Source organism: Merops nubicus, unplaced genomic scaffold (genome assembly GCF_000691845.1).
Source record: "Merops nubicus isolate BGI_N331 unplaced genomic scaffold, ASM69184v1 scaffold9868, whole genome shotgun sequence".
Classification (NCBI taxonomy): Eukaryota; Metazoa; Chordata; class Aves; order Coraciiformes; family Meropidae; genus Merops; species Merops nubicus.
Window position 1 is genome coordinate 15,038 of NW_008627820.1, and position 15,365 is coordinate 30,402.

The 15,365-nt window shown below is 41.9% G+C and overlaps 1 protein-coding gene across 1 annotated transcript in view; it reads right to left on the reverse strand.

The window, feature by feature from the left end:
* Window positions 1–6,923: 6,923 nt before the first annotated feature.
* The window catches only part of KIAA1456 (KIAA1456 ortholog), a gene marked incomplete at its 5' end in the record, with an annotated part of 11,305 nt that continues 2,863 nt past the window's right edge, over window positions 6,924–15,365 (reverse strand). The window contains 2 exon segments of the mRNA XM_008946469.1: window positions 6,924–7,285; window positions 7,755–7,934. Coding sequence (XP_008944717.1) covers window positions 6,924–7,285; window positions 7,755–7,934 — 542 coding nt within the window.

The window sequence follows — 15,365 nt, forward strand, 5'->3', positions numbered from 1 at the left end:
GCAGCAAGATGTGTGGGTGGCTTGGCAAGACAGGAGTGCCTGCATCTGGGAGGAATACCTGTTTTGCTGTGTCAAGGGAAACCTCTCCCTTGGATACCATGAGGTACTTTGTTAGGAACATGTCCCTGATAGTCCTTTAAGTGACTTTCAGCTTTTATACAAATTACAACTTCTTAGCTCCATGGAAGTCCTGCAGTTGCTTTTAACTCTTTCTTGAGGACTATCTCGTAGAGCTAATCAATCATGTTATTATTTTTCTACACAGACTTATCAGTGTTATTCCCAAAGTAATAATAATTCCAGCCATGATAACTGCAGGAGTGCGGGTTCCTAGCTCCACGTTGTTCATTCTGTCTTCTGCTCAGGGTGCCTTTGAACCATGGCTGTGTTGCCCTTGATATATCTCCTCATCTTCAGGTCCCTTTCTCACCTGGTTTGCAAAGGAAGCTGAAATACCTGAAACCGATTTCCAAGAAGAAAGGTGCGTGGGAACAGCAGGAGCTGGCTTGAGAGAGCCTGGGGACATGTAGCAGAGAGCATGAAGACAAGGCAAGGGGAACTTCAGACATGAAAGACAGCTGTGAGGGAGATGTCTCTCTGCTTGGGAACCATCTGCTTAGGCAGGGATCTACAAGTATTCCTTGTAGGAGGTGAGCAAGGTTCATGCTTTTCCGAAGGCTGGAGCTCTCGCCCAGAAGTGGGGGAACTGCATTCTGCACTTACTCTATCCAAGGAGATTTAAACGGGGATGATTCATTTTGTTTCAAATTAATAGGTTTATTTTATAGATTTTATTGTTACCTAGCAGTGTATTTAGGAGGGAAGTTAGAAGTTAAAACTAGCTGTTAAAATTCTGCCTTCTCTTTCTGCCTGGAAATAATTTCTTCTGTGTATCAGTTGCTGGTGGGTTTGCTTTTCCCACACAACTGTTCGTTTGCAGCCCCTCTGAGATCTGCTGAATCAGTGTTCTGCACAGCTGCATTTGAGGGAAATGGGAACACTGGAATCTCTTAAAATAGTAATAAAAGGGCAAATTGTCGATAATTTCCAAAAATTATGGTCGGTGAACTAGTTGCTGCCTAACATTTGTAATTCAAACCCAGCTTCCTCACCTGCCTTGCCTGCCAGCCCATGGGGCTGGCAAGGCCCAGGAGCAGGTGAATCCAGCCCTTTTGTTCATGCTGTTCACTGCAGACGAGGTTCATAAGTTAGAAGGAGAGCAAGCAAAAAAGCTTGTTTTAGTGCCTGAGAAGGCACTTGGGAGAGAAGTAGTCCTGGGATCTGTCCATGGCTACCGTGTGCCCAAGAACAGCAAAAGAAAAGGCAGTGTCTGCATGTTTGCCTGCCCTAAAACACTGGATCTTCAGGTAGCCCTAGAACTTCTGTTCCTCCCCCAAGCTCCAGGCAGCTGTGCCAATCAAACTGCCCTGCTCTACAGCCACCAGTGCCCACATCCTCCTGCCAGGCACAATCAGTCCTTCCCAACCCAGAGCTGCTGTCTTCTATTCCCTAATGTTCCAGAGTTCCTTTTTTTTTTTTTCATGAAGACATTCCAATTTCAGTAGCTATAATCTTCCAATGAGTCTTAAAATCTTTCCACTTCCTTAAACCTCCTTTTCTGCCAGTCTGGCATGAGAACTGGCCCTTTTTGCCCCTAGGCCCCAACACATACCTATTCTAAGTTCCAGTTTCTTTGTCTGTGGCTGGCAAGACTTGCCACAGTTCTTGAGTGACCTTGCCTGTGAAAAACAAGGTCTGCCTCCTGCTTCTGGTGCTGTAGGTTGAAAGGGACCTTTGGAGGTTGTCTTGTCCAACCCACTGCTCCAAGTATGTCCAGCCATACCGGGCTGCTCAACCCTCACCAGCTGAGGTTTCAGTATCTCCAATGATACAGAATCCATCACCCCTCTGGGCAGCCTGTTTCACTGCCCTGACAGGGAAAATCTTTTCCTAATATTCTCATTTTTAAAGATTTCTAACTGGAACCTTCCTTTGTACATTTGAGCTCAGTCAGGACATCCCCACTCAGCTATGGTGGTCTTCTGCCATGTCCAATTAATTTTCTGCATGTGAAATGGAGTGTTCCTGTTCTTGGAAGAGGTTGTGCTCCATCACGTAGTAGATCACCAGGCTGCAGCAGAAGATGTTTTCAATTTGTGTTTACAAAGTTGTGTAGAGATACCTGAATATGGAGGTGAAGGGAAAGTGCTGGCAGGGGAAAAAAAAGACCAACAAAGCTGCTGCACTTTATCAGTAGGAAACTTGTAGTTTACTAGCCAGCCTGTTGTTGTAGGTGCCTTTTCTCTTCAGGTTCCCATAAAGGCTCTATGGCAACTCTGGTATGGCTTACCATAAAAATACCTTTCTTGGGTATTTTCAACCTCTTTTCAAGCTGCTGTATACAGTTGTAATGAGCAGAATTTGGGTGTGGGGTGATTGAAGACAGAGATGGAGACCTGTTCTGCTTCCTCTCTTGGCTGATCCAGTGTTTCCCAAATAAACTTTCTTCATTCAGCCATGACAATTTACTTTGCTGTAATAAATGGGATGCTTTTAGCTGGAAGTCTGTGACAGCCAGTGAATGCCATGATTTCACTGTAGCTAAACGTTGCCAGTGTGGGTTTTCACTGCAAGCAAGCAAACTGGTGCTCTTTTTTAAATTTGCAATAGTATGTTCATGTCAAATGATTTGTTGTGCCAAATTATGAAGGTGACACTTCGCACAGTCCTAGCCACAATGAGATCTGAAAGGCATGCTAGTGAAGCACACATTTTGAGAAATCCATGGAATATTTTAATGTGCTTTTTACCACTTGGAATCCTTCTGCAAAATGTTATTTTCAGTCTTGAGTGGGAAGGAAGGAAGGAAAGGAAATCAGGAGCCCCATCAAAGAGAGGAAAGAAAGAAGTCAGAATGACAAAGCAGACAAGGACAGATCCTGGGGGAACACAGGTATACTCATTAATTGTATTTACATTTCAAAGATGAGTTAACTGCGGTGATCTCAATCATACCCTACACTTGGGTTCCCTGCCACACACCATGAATAATAAATGCACTTTGGAGGATAGAGTAAGTGACCCAATAGGCTTCTTCCACTTTTAATTTCATGGGTGATCTTAATTTGAGAGGTCAATACAAATGCCTACGGTAACTAGACAACTTTAGGCCAGTAATTACTAATTAAAACAGAAGGCAAGATGCTGGCTAAGGCACCTTCAAATAGATCACAGATAACCTTGCAGGAGCTGATTAACTCAAATAGAACACATCCTTAGGTGATAGCTACCAAATGATACTTGGAACAGTTTTTAAAATTCAAAAGGATGAGGGAAAAGGATTCATGAAACTCTTGGCTGGGTTTTCTCTGGAGAAAGAATTTTGATAATAAGCAGGATTAGCTGTTTGCCAATTAGCAGACAATTAGTAAGAAAGACATTTACCCAGTAGGCAAAAATCTTTTATGATAGATTCACACTCATCAGACCTGTTTATGCCGAAGGAGGATGAACAGTGCTGTGCTCACAGTGTCTCAGGTCTAGTGATGGGAGCAGCACTGGCTGCTGCTGCCGTGCCAGCTTCACGTGGGCTGTGTGGCACTCGATGTGACAGTGCTTAACAGAGGACCCCAGGCTGTGCTCCTGGATCCTGGGCTGGCTGTGAATGATTTCCCAGGCATCCACAAAAGAAATTTGGGAAAGCACAGCAACTGTCCACAGAGAAAACTGAGAAATCTCTGACACAGGGCAATTTTTAGGGATGTGCAAATCAGAAAAAGTGAGAAGACATTTGCTTTATTAGTATTAGTGTCTGTAAAGGCGATTAACGTGGGTAGATCAGAGTGTCAGACATTGGAAGCTTTTCTAAAAGTGCCCCTTGGACAGGTGAGGCCTCAAATGACCAGAAATTCAGAGTAGCAGATGCTGGAAAGAGAAGCTGAGCTAGGCTGCTGGGTTTTGGCTTTTTTTTTGCCCAGCTTAACAATTTCTCTGCACGGTTCCTGCAGAATAGGGATATGTAGGCAGCACTGATTGGCTAAAAGGCAGAGTGGGGGATGAATCTGTCTGATTTTACTGTTGTCCATGCTCCTTTTCTCCACCCTCAGAACTTAAAAGATTCCTAGGTAGGATCCATCTCTCCTAACAGAAGCATCCAAGAATCAGTGTTAAGGCTGAACTCCTCTCTAAGCTCCTTCCCCAAGCAGTGGGAAGAGGTGAGCTGGGGCTGAACCTGAGCTCTTTAAAGCAAACAGCTCCTCAAGGTGTATTTCATGGCTCATCCCCTAAGGGGGGTACTTCTTGCCATTAACTCCACAGGCAATACAGAGCACAAGGCTAGACTTACATACAGATATACAGTTTAGATGCCTAAATGAAGCCAGAAAAATTGTACTTTTCTATTCTAAAATACAGCACTGAATAGCAAAGAACACAAGAAGAAAACAAATTGGGACCAAGTGCTGCTCCGGAGTGCAGAGCATTTCCCTGCTGTATCCCTTGGCACAAAGTAGCACCTACCCTGAGGACTAAACACAGATTGGGATGCTGAAATGAAGGAATGAACTCAGTCCTGCTTTTGCCACTGGCATCCTGATCAAAATGAGAATTTCAAATCGAGCTTATGGCTTTATAACTTTTGTGACATGCATAAATACATGATCCTTCCAACTAAATCCACTTTTTTTTTTTACTTTTTTATCCCTTCATAGTCAGGGCAGCTTCATTTGCAGGAGGCTGAATTTACTCTGATCCCAGGACTCGCTCTGCACCCTCCAGAGGCAACCATCCTGAGTGGAAGCCATCCCTTGTGGAAGCAGGTCTACCCCCGTAGCACTTTGCTGCACAACAAGGGGACCTTTGCCCTTCCTTTCCTTCAAAACAAGGACACTAACCCCTTGTTGAAAGGGAGGGTTGGCTTTAGAGCTGCTGACAGTTGTCCAGAGATAGAATTCTTTCCGGTTAGGGTAGTACTGTTCCTGTGACATGGATCTTGTTTGGGAACACCTGACTTGGAGCAGGCAGACTAGGGGTATCAGCATTAGGACCAATCTAGTGGTGAGCCATTGCACCCTACAGAAGAATGATGATGAGGGCCTTTCATTCAGGGAATGCTGAAGCTGGCTAAAACCTCCCAAGAGGACCAGTCAGATTCAGTAAAACACCTGTGTTGGTTTCCAGGGAAGCTAAACATTAATTTTCTTGAGAGCAAGGACTGGTAGCTAAACTCAGAGCCATGTTTCTGATGTGTTGTGTGGGTTAACAGCCTGCTGAGCTCTGGAAACAGCCATGATGGAGAGGCTCAGCATTGCAAAGTGCTGCTGCTGCTTCGTGCAGCCTGAAGCTGCACTGAAAAACAGGGAGATGCTGTCAAGCCCTTCTGGCCATGGAAAAAAGTGTACAAAAGGAAGTGAACAGTGCTGTCAGAGCACAACAGCAACATTTTGTGACTGAAAAATATTTTCATCACTTGCACAATTATACTACCATTTAGGGGAAGAAAAGGAGTGCTGCAGAGACAGCCATTGCAGATGGAGGAGACTGATAGGCCCCTCTGGCTTTTCCACCTGAAAATGCAAGATGTGCTATGATACCACCAACGTGAACTCCACAGGAGGAAGTGAGGGAAATGTGATTACAGATATTACATCCAAACTGAATTTAAGCTGCATTAAAAAACTCAGATTACTGCACAGTTCCATGCTACCTTTGAAAACATGATGGCATCTGCTACTGACTTGTAAAGAACATGCAATGGCTTATTTCTCAGTGAGCAAATTTGATCTCTTCTGATTCACAAATCCACAGAAACCAAGGCAGGAAGTCAAATTATGGACAAACTTTTCCAGCATATAAATAATCGTCAACAAAGCAGCTGTGTTCCTTGGGATTTTTGTTTGTTTTTCATCCAAATTTTTACTCTACATTGCAACCTTTAGCAAAGTTACTTATCTCAGTTTCTTTATCTATAGAATTCAGGTAATGAATCAGACCTTCTTTGCAAAATGTGACTCTGTAGATAAAAGCATTAGTATTGCATGCTGATGTTAATAAATATATTCTCAGTTGACTAGTCATCACTGGAACAGTTTTCTGTGGTATGTTCATTCACTGTACAGATTTAATGAGTTATTAAATCCTTCTGACTCAGCCTAGTTTTGCTGACAGGGAGAAAGAGCAATCCAGGCTTAAGCACACGTGTCAAGCTCCCATTCAAAACTATTTTTGGGGGGTTTGATGAAGTGGCATACAATAGAGACAAGCACCTCTTTGCTTTCTTGGCTGTGACTGTTACAAGGCAATGACAAAGATCTCTAGACTGTGATAGTGTCATGAGTTACTGTCTCTGCCACGAGGACTCTATACACCTAGTAACTCTCATAAAAGACTCTGTGTAATATGACTAGAAGTATCATACAGGCTGACAAAGTGAACTGCAATAAACCAGTGCATCTTTCCATTACCTCCCGCATCATGGTGCAGCAAGTGGCAGAGCACAATAAATTTTAAAATAAAAAGCTGGCATGAATGATTATATAGTTATAAATGAATGACAAAGACTTTTAATGCACATGTAAAAAATAATCCAGCAATTGCCTTCCAACTGCATTTTAGCTGTTTTCATGCAACAAAACAAAGCTGGCAGCTGTTTGTGAAAAGAGGTCAGTGGGCTAAAATGTGCTCAGTCTGAAATAATGATTTGAGGAAAAAATAATTCAACAGAGAGTATTTTATGAACAAAATCAAAGAAAACAAAGTCACAGAACTTGAGAGTTTCAAAGCAGTCTTCTCCTCATAAGTACCCCTCTCGCTCAAAACAAACCCAAGGCTATAAAAAGCTTTAGAAATTATTTCAAAGGCACTGAGCTTTCAAAAGGAAGAAAACCCCTAAATATTCTTTGTGAATTTCAATAAAGAAATTTCCCCTAGATCTTCCACGCTTCAGTCTTTTCTGCGATCATGAACCAACTGGCGTGGTCAAAGTATGAATGTGTAACATGGAGCTCAGGAACATGATGTTCTATCAGCACAGCTCAAACTCCTTTAAAAATGTGGTAGTACCTCAGCCAAGCCCCACCAGGACCTGTCTGCTGCTGGCTCTGCATGGTCAGGGCCTGCTCATTGACTGCTTTCTGCAGAGAAGAGCCTGTTCTCCTTCTGCTCCAAGGTTGGCAAAAAGCTCCTTGTTGTGGGTAATGGTCTATTTTAAGTTCTTGTCTGACAGCTAATTCTTTCTGATGTGAAATCAGGTCAAGTAAACATGCTCTGCTGCAGTCATGGAGAGTATCTGCAGGTATAAGGATCTTGTCCTAATTCAGAACAGCAACTTGTGAAAGCCTTCGAGCAGCATGACATGGGCAGCACAGGTTTAACAGCCACTTCAAAAGCTGCTGTATTGCAATGCAGAAAAAAGTCAGAAATATGTTTCAGAAAACCACTTCCTCTGTTTTTTTCAACTTTTTTTCCACTGTTTAATTCATTCAGCTGCACACTGTAATTGCAGTATCTAATGAGCTCTTCTTGGTGCCACTGATCACCCACATCTAACACCGACTCAAGTGATCTTTAGAACAGAGACCATCTCAGAGATTTCTCTAACACCATGCATGGTGCTTTTTTCTCCCCTCCACAGGATGAATTCCTTGCTCTCCTACATACCTCTGAAGTCCCATCCAACTCATGACAGGGCTGTTTCAAAGCCAGCTCCTCGTCCTTGTGAAGAATTGATTTTTGCACTCTATGTGAGCAAGGCTCACCCGAGGAGCAGGAAGGAGGTGAAGGATTCCAGGGAAAAAAGATGTCTTGCTTTTCAAATCTTCTCAGTTTTTGCTCGGTTGCTCACACATATATCATTATGTGGCCTCCTACTCTCAAGATGGGAACCATCTCTTTTATTGCTTGCATGCGCCTCTCTTCCGTTGAAAAATGGTGAATCACTAGAACAGAACAGATAAGGTGAATAAGTTTCCCTCGAGGCACTAATGAATACAGAGGATGAGGACAGGGACTGGCTCTGACAAACTGGCAGCCGGTGGTTTGCTCCACAGGAACACATCATTTATCTTCCGTTGTGCTCTGTGGTATTGTACTATCTCTAACATCTCTAACATTGTACTACATCTAACTCTAAAGAGTTCATAACATACTGGCTTATTTTAAAAACACAGAAGAATTGAGAAATGGTGAAACAAATGACATCTTTCAGACTGGCAATAAACAACACGACAGTCTTGTTTTCTTTGCCTTCACCTAAAGCTCATCTGTAGCCTGAAAGAGGCAAGTCTGAAAGACTGAAGCCATGCGTGGTCCTTGCAACAGCTGTGTTAGTGATTCTGCTGCTGATACCCATTTAAAAAGGATCAGGTTAGAAGTGCCTGCCCATTTCTCCTAGTCTATTGACAGATGTTAGTAACAGAGGAGAAAAAATGAGCAGTAACCATCAGCCTGGGACACATTTAAATCATCAACATATGCGTGAAAGACACTTAGTCAAACAGCATTTCTCTACTTTGGCCATTAACAAGCATATATCACGAAAACAAATTAGATTACCCCACTCTTTCTTGATAACACCTCTCACCACACAAATGTGAGTGATGTAGAGAACAACTCATTGCTTTTAAGCTGAAACTCAAGTAGTACAGGTTTGCTTGAGTCACAACTGAGTTTAAATTTGACTCTCATTTCAAGAAAATTTTGTGCCCCGAAAAGAACAATTGGTCTCAGTCTTTGGCAAGAATTTGCCCAATGGCAGGTCTGCAGGTTGGCTCCTGCTCTCAAACTGCACAGCTCTGCAGCAATTCACAACAGATGTCAAGGTTAATTAGGTCTTGGTGCACAGCAGGGACTTCAGCAAGGTTTCAGCTACATCTCATGTTACATGAGAAGTAAGAATACGAAATAACCCCAGAATAGTGCTGGAAAGGAAAGGGCACATATTAAAGACACCAAAAATGAAAAGCCACTAAATCAGTGATATTTACCCAACCTTATATTTTCCTCAGTGAAAATGCCTGTGCCAGTTTGGATGGGTCCTTCTACACATGTCACTTCAGGTTACAATGATAAAACAGTTTTTGGTTAAGCTGTTGAGGTTTCCACAAACTGTTGGTTTCCACAGAAAAATAACAGAACTTTCAAGAAAAAAAAAAAGGCATAAGCTTTCAATTCTTTCTAGAAACATAAGCACAGAAAATGCTAGCAGAAGCTCTGTGTGTGCAGCCTCTCTGTGTCTGTCAGGGCAGCCATTCACTATCAGATCCTTTTTTGCCTCTGAAAAAGGGACACTTTACAATTAAAAGAATAGCAGCGTGCAATCCAGCTGAGATAGGAAAACACTCTGCCTCCAATGATGCATTCAGACCTCAGCAGCAATGTGAGGATCAAAAGGCAAGCTTTGAAGAAATAGGGTCTTTTAACATTTAGTTATTCAGCTGCTCTGCCTGTAGGTTCCACTTGTTTGAGATGAACAGAAATCAATTCCAAAAGCTCAGATCTTCTAGCACTAAGTCGAGACGTTGACATTTAAACATTATGGCCCTTTTAATTAAAAAGGCATCAAGTATCATTTAAGAAATTACAGCATATTAATAAAACCTCACACTGAGCAAAACTTCAGTGTTGTCAAGATAAATCTGTCAGATAATTTTAAGAGCTAAGGGTGATGTATTCCATTTAAAAATGCCTAACTGAAGGAAACAGAACATCTGCAGGGGCACCATCACACTACCCTGAAATCGCAGATTATCGCAGGCACGTGACTGTTTTTAATCAAAGCCAAAACTCTCAGGCTCCAAGATCACCACGCAGCCACATTCACATAAATCAGCAGCTGATAAAAAAAATCCTGTCTTTCTTTTCCTTGACATTAAGTTCCTTGTACGTTGAGCCTGTGTTTAAACTGAACAACCTGTTCTGTGCAGTAAAGGCACCATTTCAGAGCTCACGTAAGAGAGCAGTGAGGCACAAATTGTCACTGAGGGCCTGACTGCAGCTCAGCAGCTCCATAAGCCAGCTTCCCTCCCCTCCAGTGGAAATGTTTCAGATGTGCTTCTCCTTCAACCCTTTCATAGTGATGAGTAGATGGCAGTGGGGGCAATATTTCATAGAAACATAGGACAGTATGGGTTGGAAGGGACCTTCAAAGATTGTCTAGTCTAACCTCCCTACCATGGGCAGGGACAACTTCCTCTAGAATAGGTTGCTCAAAGTGTCATCCAACCTCAACTGGAACACTCCCTGTGATGGAGCATCCACAGCTTCTCTGGGCAACCTGTTCCAGTGTCTCACTACCCACACTGTAAAAAACTTAACATCTAATCTAAATATACCCTCTTTCAGTTTAAAACCACCACCCATGCCCTGTCACTACAGGCCAGGCTACCCGTTCCAGTGTCTCATTACCTACACTGTAAAAAACATCTAATCTAAATATACTCTCTTTCAGTTAAAAACCATCACCCCTGTCCTGTCACTACAGGCCCTGGTTAAAAAGTCTCTGTCCATCTTTCTTACAAGCCCCTTTAAGCACTGAAAGATCACAATAAGGTCTCAACAGAGTCCTGCAGAGTTACACCCCTAGAACAATATTTCACCAGGTCTTCACCATATTTTAAGGTGATTTCATACAGCCCTGTCACTACAGGCCCTGGGTAAAAAGTCTCTGTCCATCTTTCCTACAAGCCCCTTTAAGCACTGAAAAATCACAATAAGGTCTCAACAGACTCCTGCAGAGTTACACCCCTAGAACAATATTTCACCAGGTCTTCACCATATTTTAAGGTGATTTCATACCACCCAAAAACTAGAAAACAAGGGTCCAGGTGTTTGAAAGTGCATTTGTCATAATAAGTGGTACTTTAAATGAAAATTAGTTTTGTCCTAAACTACAATAAATACAGGAGCTTGCAGGTGGTGAGAACAGTATTGGGGCAGAGGAGAACCATCCTGGGTCAGAGCAAATGCTCAACCTGGGGCTGTGGCAGCAGTCAGCACCCGTTGTTGGGGAAAGAAACAAGGGAAGAATGGTGATGTTCTCCCCCCTTGTCTCCAGAAGTCAGTGAGAACCCACCTGAAGTTCAGTGTCCAGCTCTGGAGTCCTCAGCACAGGAAAAACATGGACCTGTTGGAGCAGGTCCAGTGGAAGGCCACAAATGTGATCAGAGTGATGGAACACCTCTGCTATGAAGAAGGATGAGAGAGTTGGTGTTCAGACTGGGGAAGAGAAGGCTCTGGGGAGACATTATTGCAGCCCTTCAGTACTTAAAGGAGGCCTATAAGAAAGATGGGGACAGAGGTTTTAGCAGGGCCTGTACTGATAGGAGATGGGGTAATGGTTTTAAACTAAAAGTGGGTAGATTTAGTCTAGGTAAAAGCAATTTATTACAGTGAGGATGGTGAATCACTGGCACAGGTTGCCCAGAGCAGTGGTAGGTGTTCCCTCCCCAGAAACACTCAAGGTCAGTTTGGACAGGGCTCTGAGTAATCTGACCTGATTGAAGATGTCCCTGCTCACTGCAGGGTGGGTGGACTAGTTGACCTTTAATGGTACCTTCCAACCCAAAACACTCTATGATTCTATGAACAGTTTGGACTTTTGATCATTATAAGGACCTTTACTAGTTCACCTATGTCTTTCTAGAGGTGGAGGAAACCTGAATTTCATGAAGTAATCAAGATATAGATGCACCATGTATTTTATCTTCTAGCATTCTTCTGGATTTTCATCTTTGTTCTTAATATATGAATACCTTTTCAACCAGGTTTGAACACTGAACCAATAATTTTCAGGGCCACAAAAATGAGTCTGATAATGATTTCAGTATCTCTCCCCTGGACAAGAATAGAGGGTACCACTGTGCCTATACACTGTTATATTTTTCTATGCATATTACCTAGCATTTATCCACAAGTACTTTTCTGCAGTTTTGCACCCAGTCATTAGTTTCACATAAGACTATTTTTTGCAACTCGTTGCAGTCAGTAATCTTGAATAACTCTAGGTCACCAGCAAATTCATGACTAGCCTAGTCATTTAATTCGTAATGATAAATTACATAGGAATCTGTTGAACAGGAGCCTTTTTATAGGCACTGTACACCTACACCAAGCATTTGACATTGAGTCTTTCAGCACTTTCCACACTCACGTGCTAGCATTTCACCCCTCTGGCTTTCCTTTTCAGTTTTCCTTAAGAGTTTCTTCCTTTTTGCTAGCAAACTTTTATGCAGTGGATTTTTTAAAGCACTTTAGTTCCTAGCAGGAGGTTCGATTATGGTCACATTAAATTCAGTGAGAGAATGTGGTTCTCGCACAATTATTGATGTGGGCCTGATGCACCACTTCAGACTAATTTCAGAGTTGTTTCCCTTTTGTAGGTTGTCAGATTAATCTTTTTAAGATTTTTGTGCCCCTGTGTATCATTTATACAACCTACATATGGATAATTGTGGTTTCTCAATATTGTGTTCTCTGCCCTCAGAGCCCTCGCAATCTCTCTTAATAATCTGTGGTCATTTTCCCAAAGTTTGTCAGAGAGTTAGTGATACCTCCTTATTATTAAACTGCTTTCCTCTGTAGCTGTCTACCTACTATCTTTTCTTCCAGAAGTTCATCCTCATTCTTTTTTTCCACAGAAGAGCATTCAGAGCTTTTTAGCTGTTATGCAAGCCTTGTAACAAAAAGCTAAAAAATACCCTCAAGTTCACAACAGAAAAGGGCTTTAATAAACACTGTATCATTATCATACTAATTAACACCATGCCATGGTGATGAGGACGAGTAGAACCACATTCAAGGTTTTAAACATCCAAACAAAATATTGAAAAAAAAGGAATCTAAGCACCAAAATATTTGTTTGAGGTGAGCAGAGGTGCTTGTCCAAACCCCCTGACAGCTCCTTGCAGCAGCAAGGCCTTGCTCCATGGCTTACGAGTTGTTATAAATCAAGCACGCCTTTTCATTTGGGCCATACATTCCCTTAGTCTATGTAAAAGTCAATCCAAATTAAGTTTTTTTTTGCCGTGTACTCCTCATTCCCAACACTTTGGTTTAAATTGAAGACTGGAAGATTTTCCCTAACTGAAAAATACATAATGCAATGTTAGATTTTAAAAGGAGGGGATGAAGAGGAAAGGAGAACATTTCAAAGATTCTTCTTCCTTTCATAAGAATATAATTAATTGTTCCTTCTCTTAATTTATTACTGTGACTAATCTTCCTAAAAGGGATTATTTAGAACAATGCAGGATACATACTTGTGTCATTCAGCTGTCCTCAGAGAACAAAACTGAAAGCATCAACAAATTTGTCTGAATATTTTTTGAAAAATAATTTTCAAAATTAATATTTTTGGTCAGTGATTCAATTTAAACTCTGTTAACTGGCAAAAAAGGAATCTGTGTAATCAGAAATTACATTTCCCTGTCAAATTTCTTTATTGAAATTAAATCCCTTCAGAGACATTTGTAAAGTATTTAAGGATCACAGAATCTTTATCTTGGAGACTCTTTCGTATGTACTGTATATACACTTCACATGTCACTTTGTCAGCTCTAATATTAGGAACAATTGGAACACACAGAAGGCATGATTCTAAGTTAAATATGATTTTATTGCCTTTATTATGGTGCTATTAATAATAAAAAGGAGAGGAAAAATACTAATATACCAAATAATTATAGAAAAGAATTACTGAGTAAACTTCAAACAGTGTTTTCATTAAAAACTTTTTCCTATTAAAAACATAACTCGTTAATTACTTAGGTTGGAAAATTTGTTTCATCTTTTATTTTTGCACATTTATGGTTAACATTAGCAAATGAGGACGCTGCCTTTATAAAAATCATTTTAATTATGAAATTTAATTAACTTATTAAAGCCTTGATTCAAGAATATAATTATATGCTTAATTTTAAGTACCGGAGTAGCTACACTGGTTTCAGCACGATTACTTCTGTGTTTATATTACAGATAATTCTGAAATGCCTTTCACGGCATCTATAACTAAAACCACCAAAAAAGGGTAATAAAATGGGGGCAAGTGGAATAGTTCTCATGAAGCCATTCCTATCCTTGCCTTGTGCCATCCTCAAGGCACCATCTCTGAGCCTGAATTGCTCCTTCCCTCTCCCCAGCCAGAGCAGCGTGGCTTTGCCTGGAGCTGCTGTCCCAGTCTCACCAGCATCAGTACCTCAGGGGTTCACTCGATGGGTTCTTGGAGCCAGCTCCTGCTCACAAGCATCATTTAATCTTGCTTATACACTTTACACTAGTCAGTCACTGCATAGAGAGGAAATAATGCAGGCAGCTACTCTTTCCTTCCCTCCTGGCTGTGCTCCTACATGCTGGGCTACAGGATTAAGCTCCTCTTCCACCTCCTTTGGGCTTTCTGGCTGCATGTCCCACATGATGGTGGTGGTGATTTTCTCCACCCAATGCAGCTGAGTGTTGGAGGAGTGGGGCACATCACCGAGGAGTGGAAATGCAGATTTGAAACCTCTCTGGCTGAGGAAAGAGGTGAATCAGCCTCTCCTGCTTTCTAGGTGAGCGCCCTGGGGACTTGGCTGCACTGGAAGGAGGAAAAAAGACAAAAATCTCTACAATGCTCTGTTAGAAGCCAAGGCTGAAAGAGGCCTTGGCACTACAGATCTTTATAGAGCAAACAAGGTTTAAATATGCACCAAGCTCAGGTGCCTGAATGCTATTCCAGATCTATTCTGGATCTCAATATCTTACTCAGCAGGAGAATAAGCTTTTGGTAGTACAGAATGACCCCCCTGTGCTTGGGAGCCTGCTCTCAAGTGACTGCACAAACCTGCCAAAACCATGATGTGGAAGCTGCTCAGCCTTCCCTCCTTTCAAAACCATGGTTATGTTGCTCTGCATTTTGAGACAGGACAACAGCCATATATGAGCAAGTCGTGCAGCCAGTGAGAAGCTGTCAACTCTTTTAATGATACCCAACAGCGGGTCAAGACCTTGCAACCACATAACACGTTGTTAAGAACATGTAGGTGATATTGAAAACAGATATACTGTCAACATGATCATAGAATCACTATGGTTGGAAAGGACCTCCAGGATCATCAAGTCCAGGCTTCATCCCAACATTTCCCTAACCACCAGACCATAGCCTCAAGTGCTACATCTTTTCTGAACACCTCCAGGGATGATGACTCCACCACCTCCCTGGGAAGCCTACTCCAGTGTCTAACCACTTTCTCAGTGAAGAAATTCTTCCTAATATCCAATCAAAACTTCCCCTGGTGCAACTTGAGGCCATTTCCCCTCATCCTATGATGACAGTGATAAACCACAGATAGCTGATTGTGGTATGAAATAAATATTTGTGTTTCAAAATGTTCAGC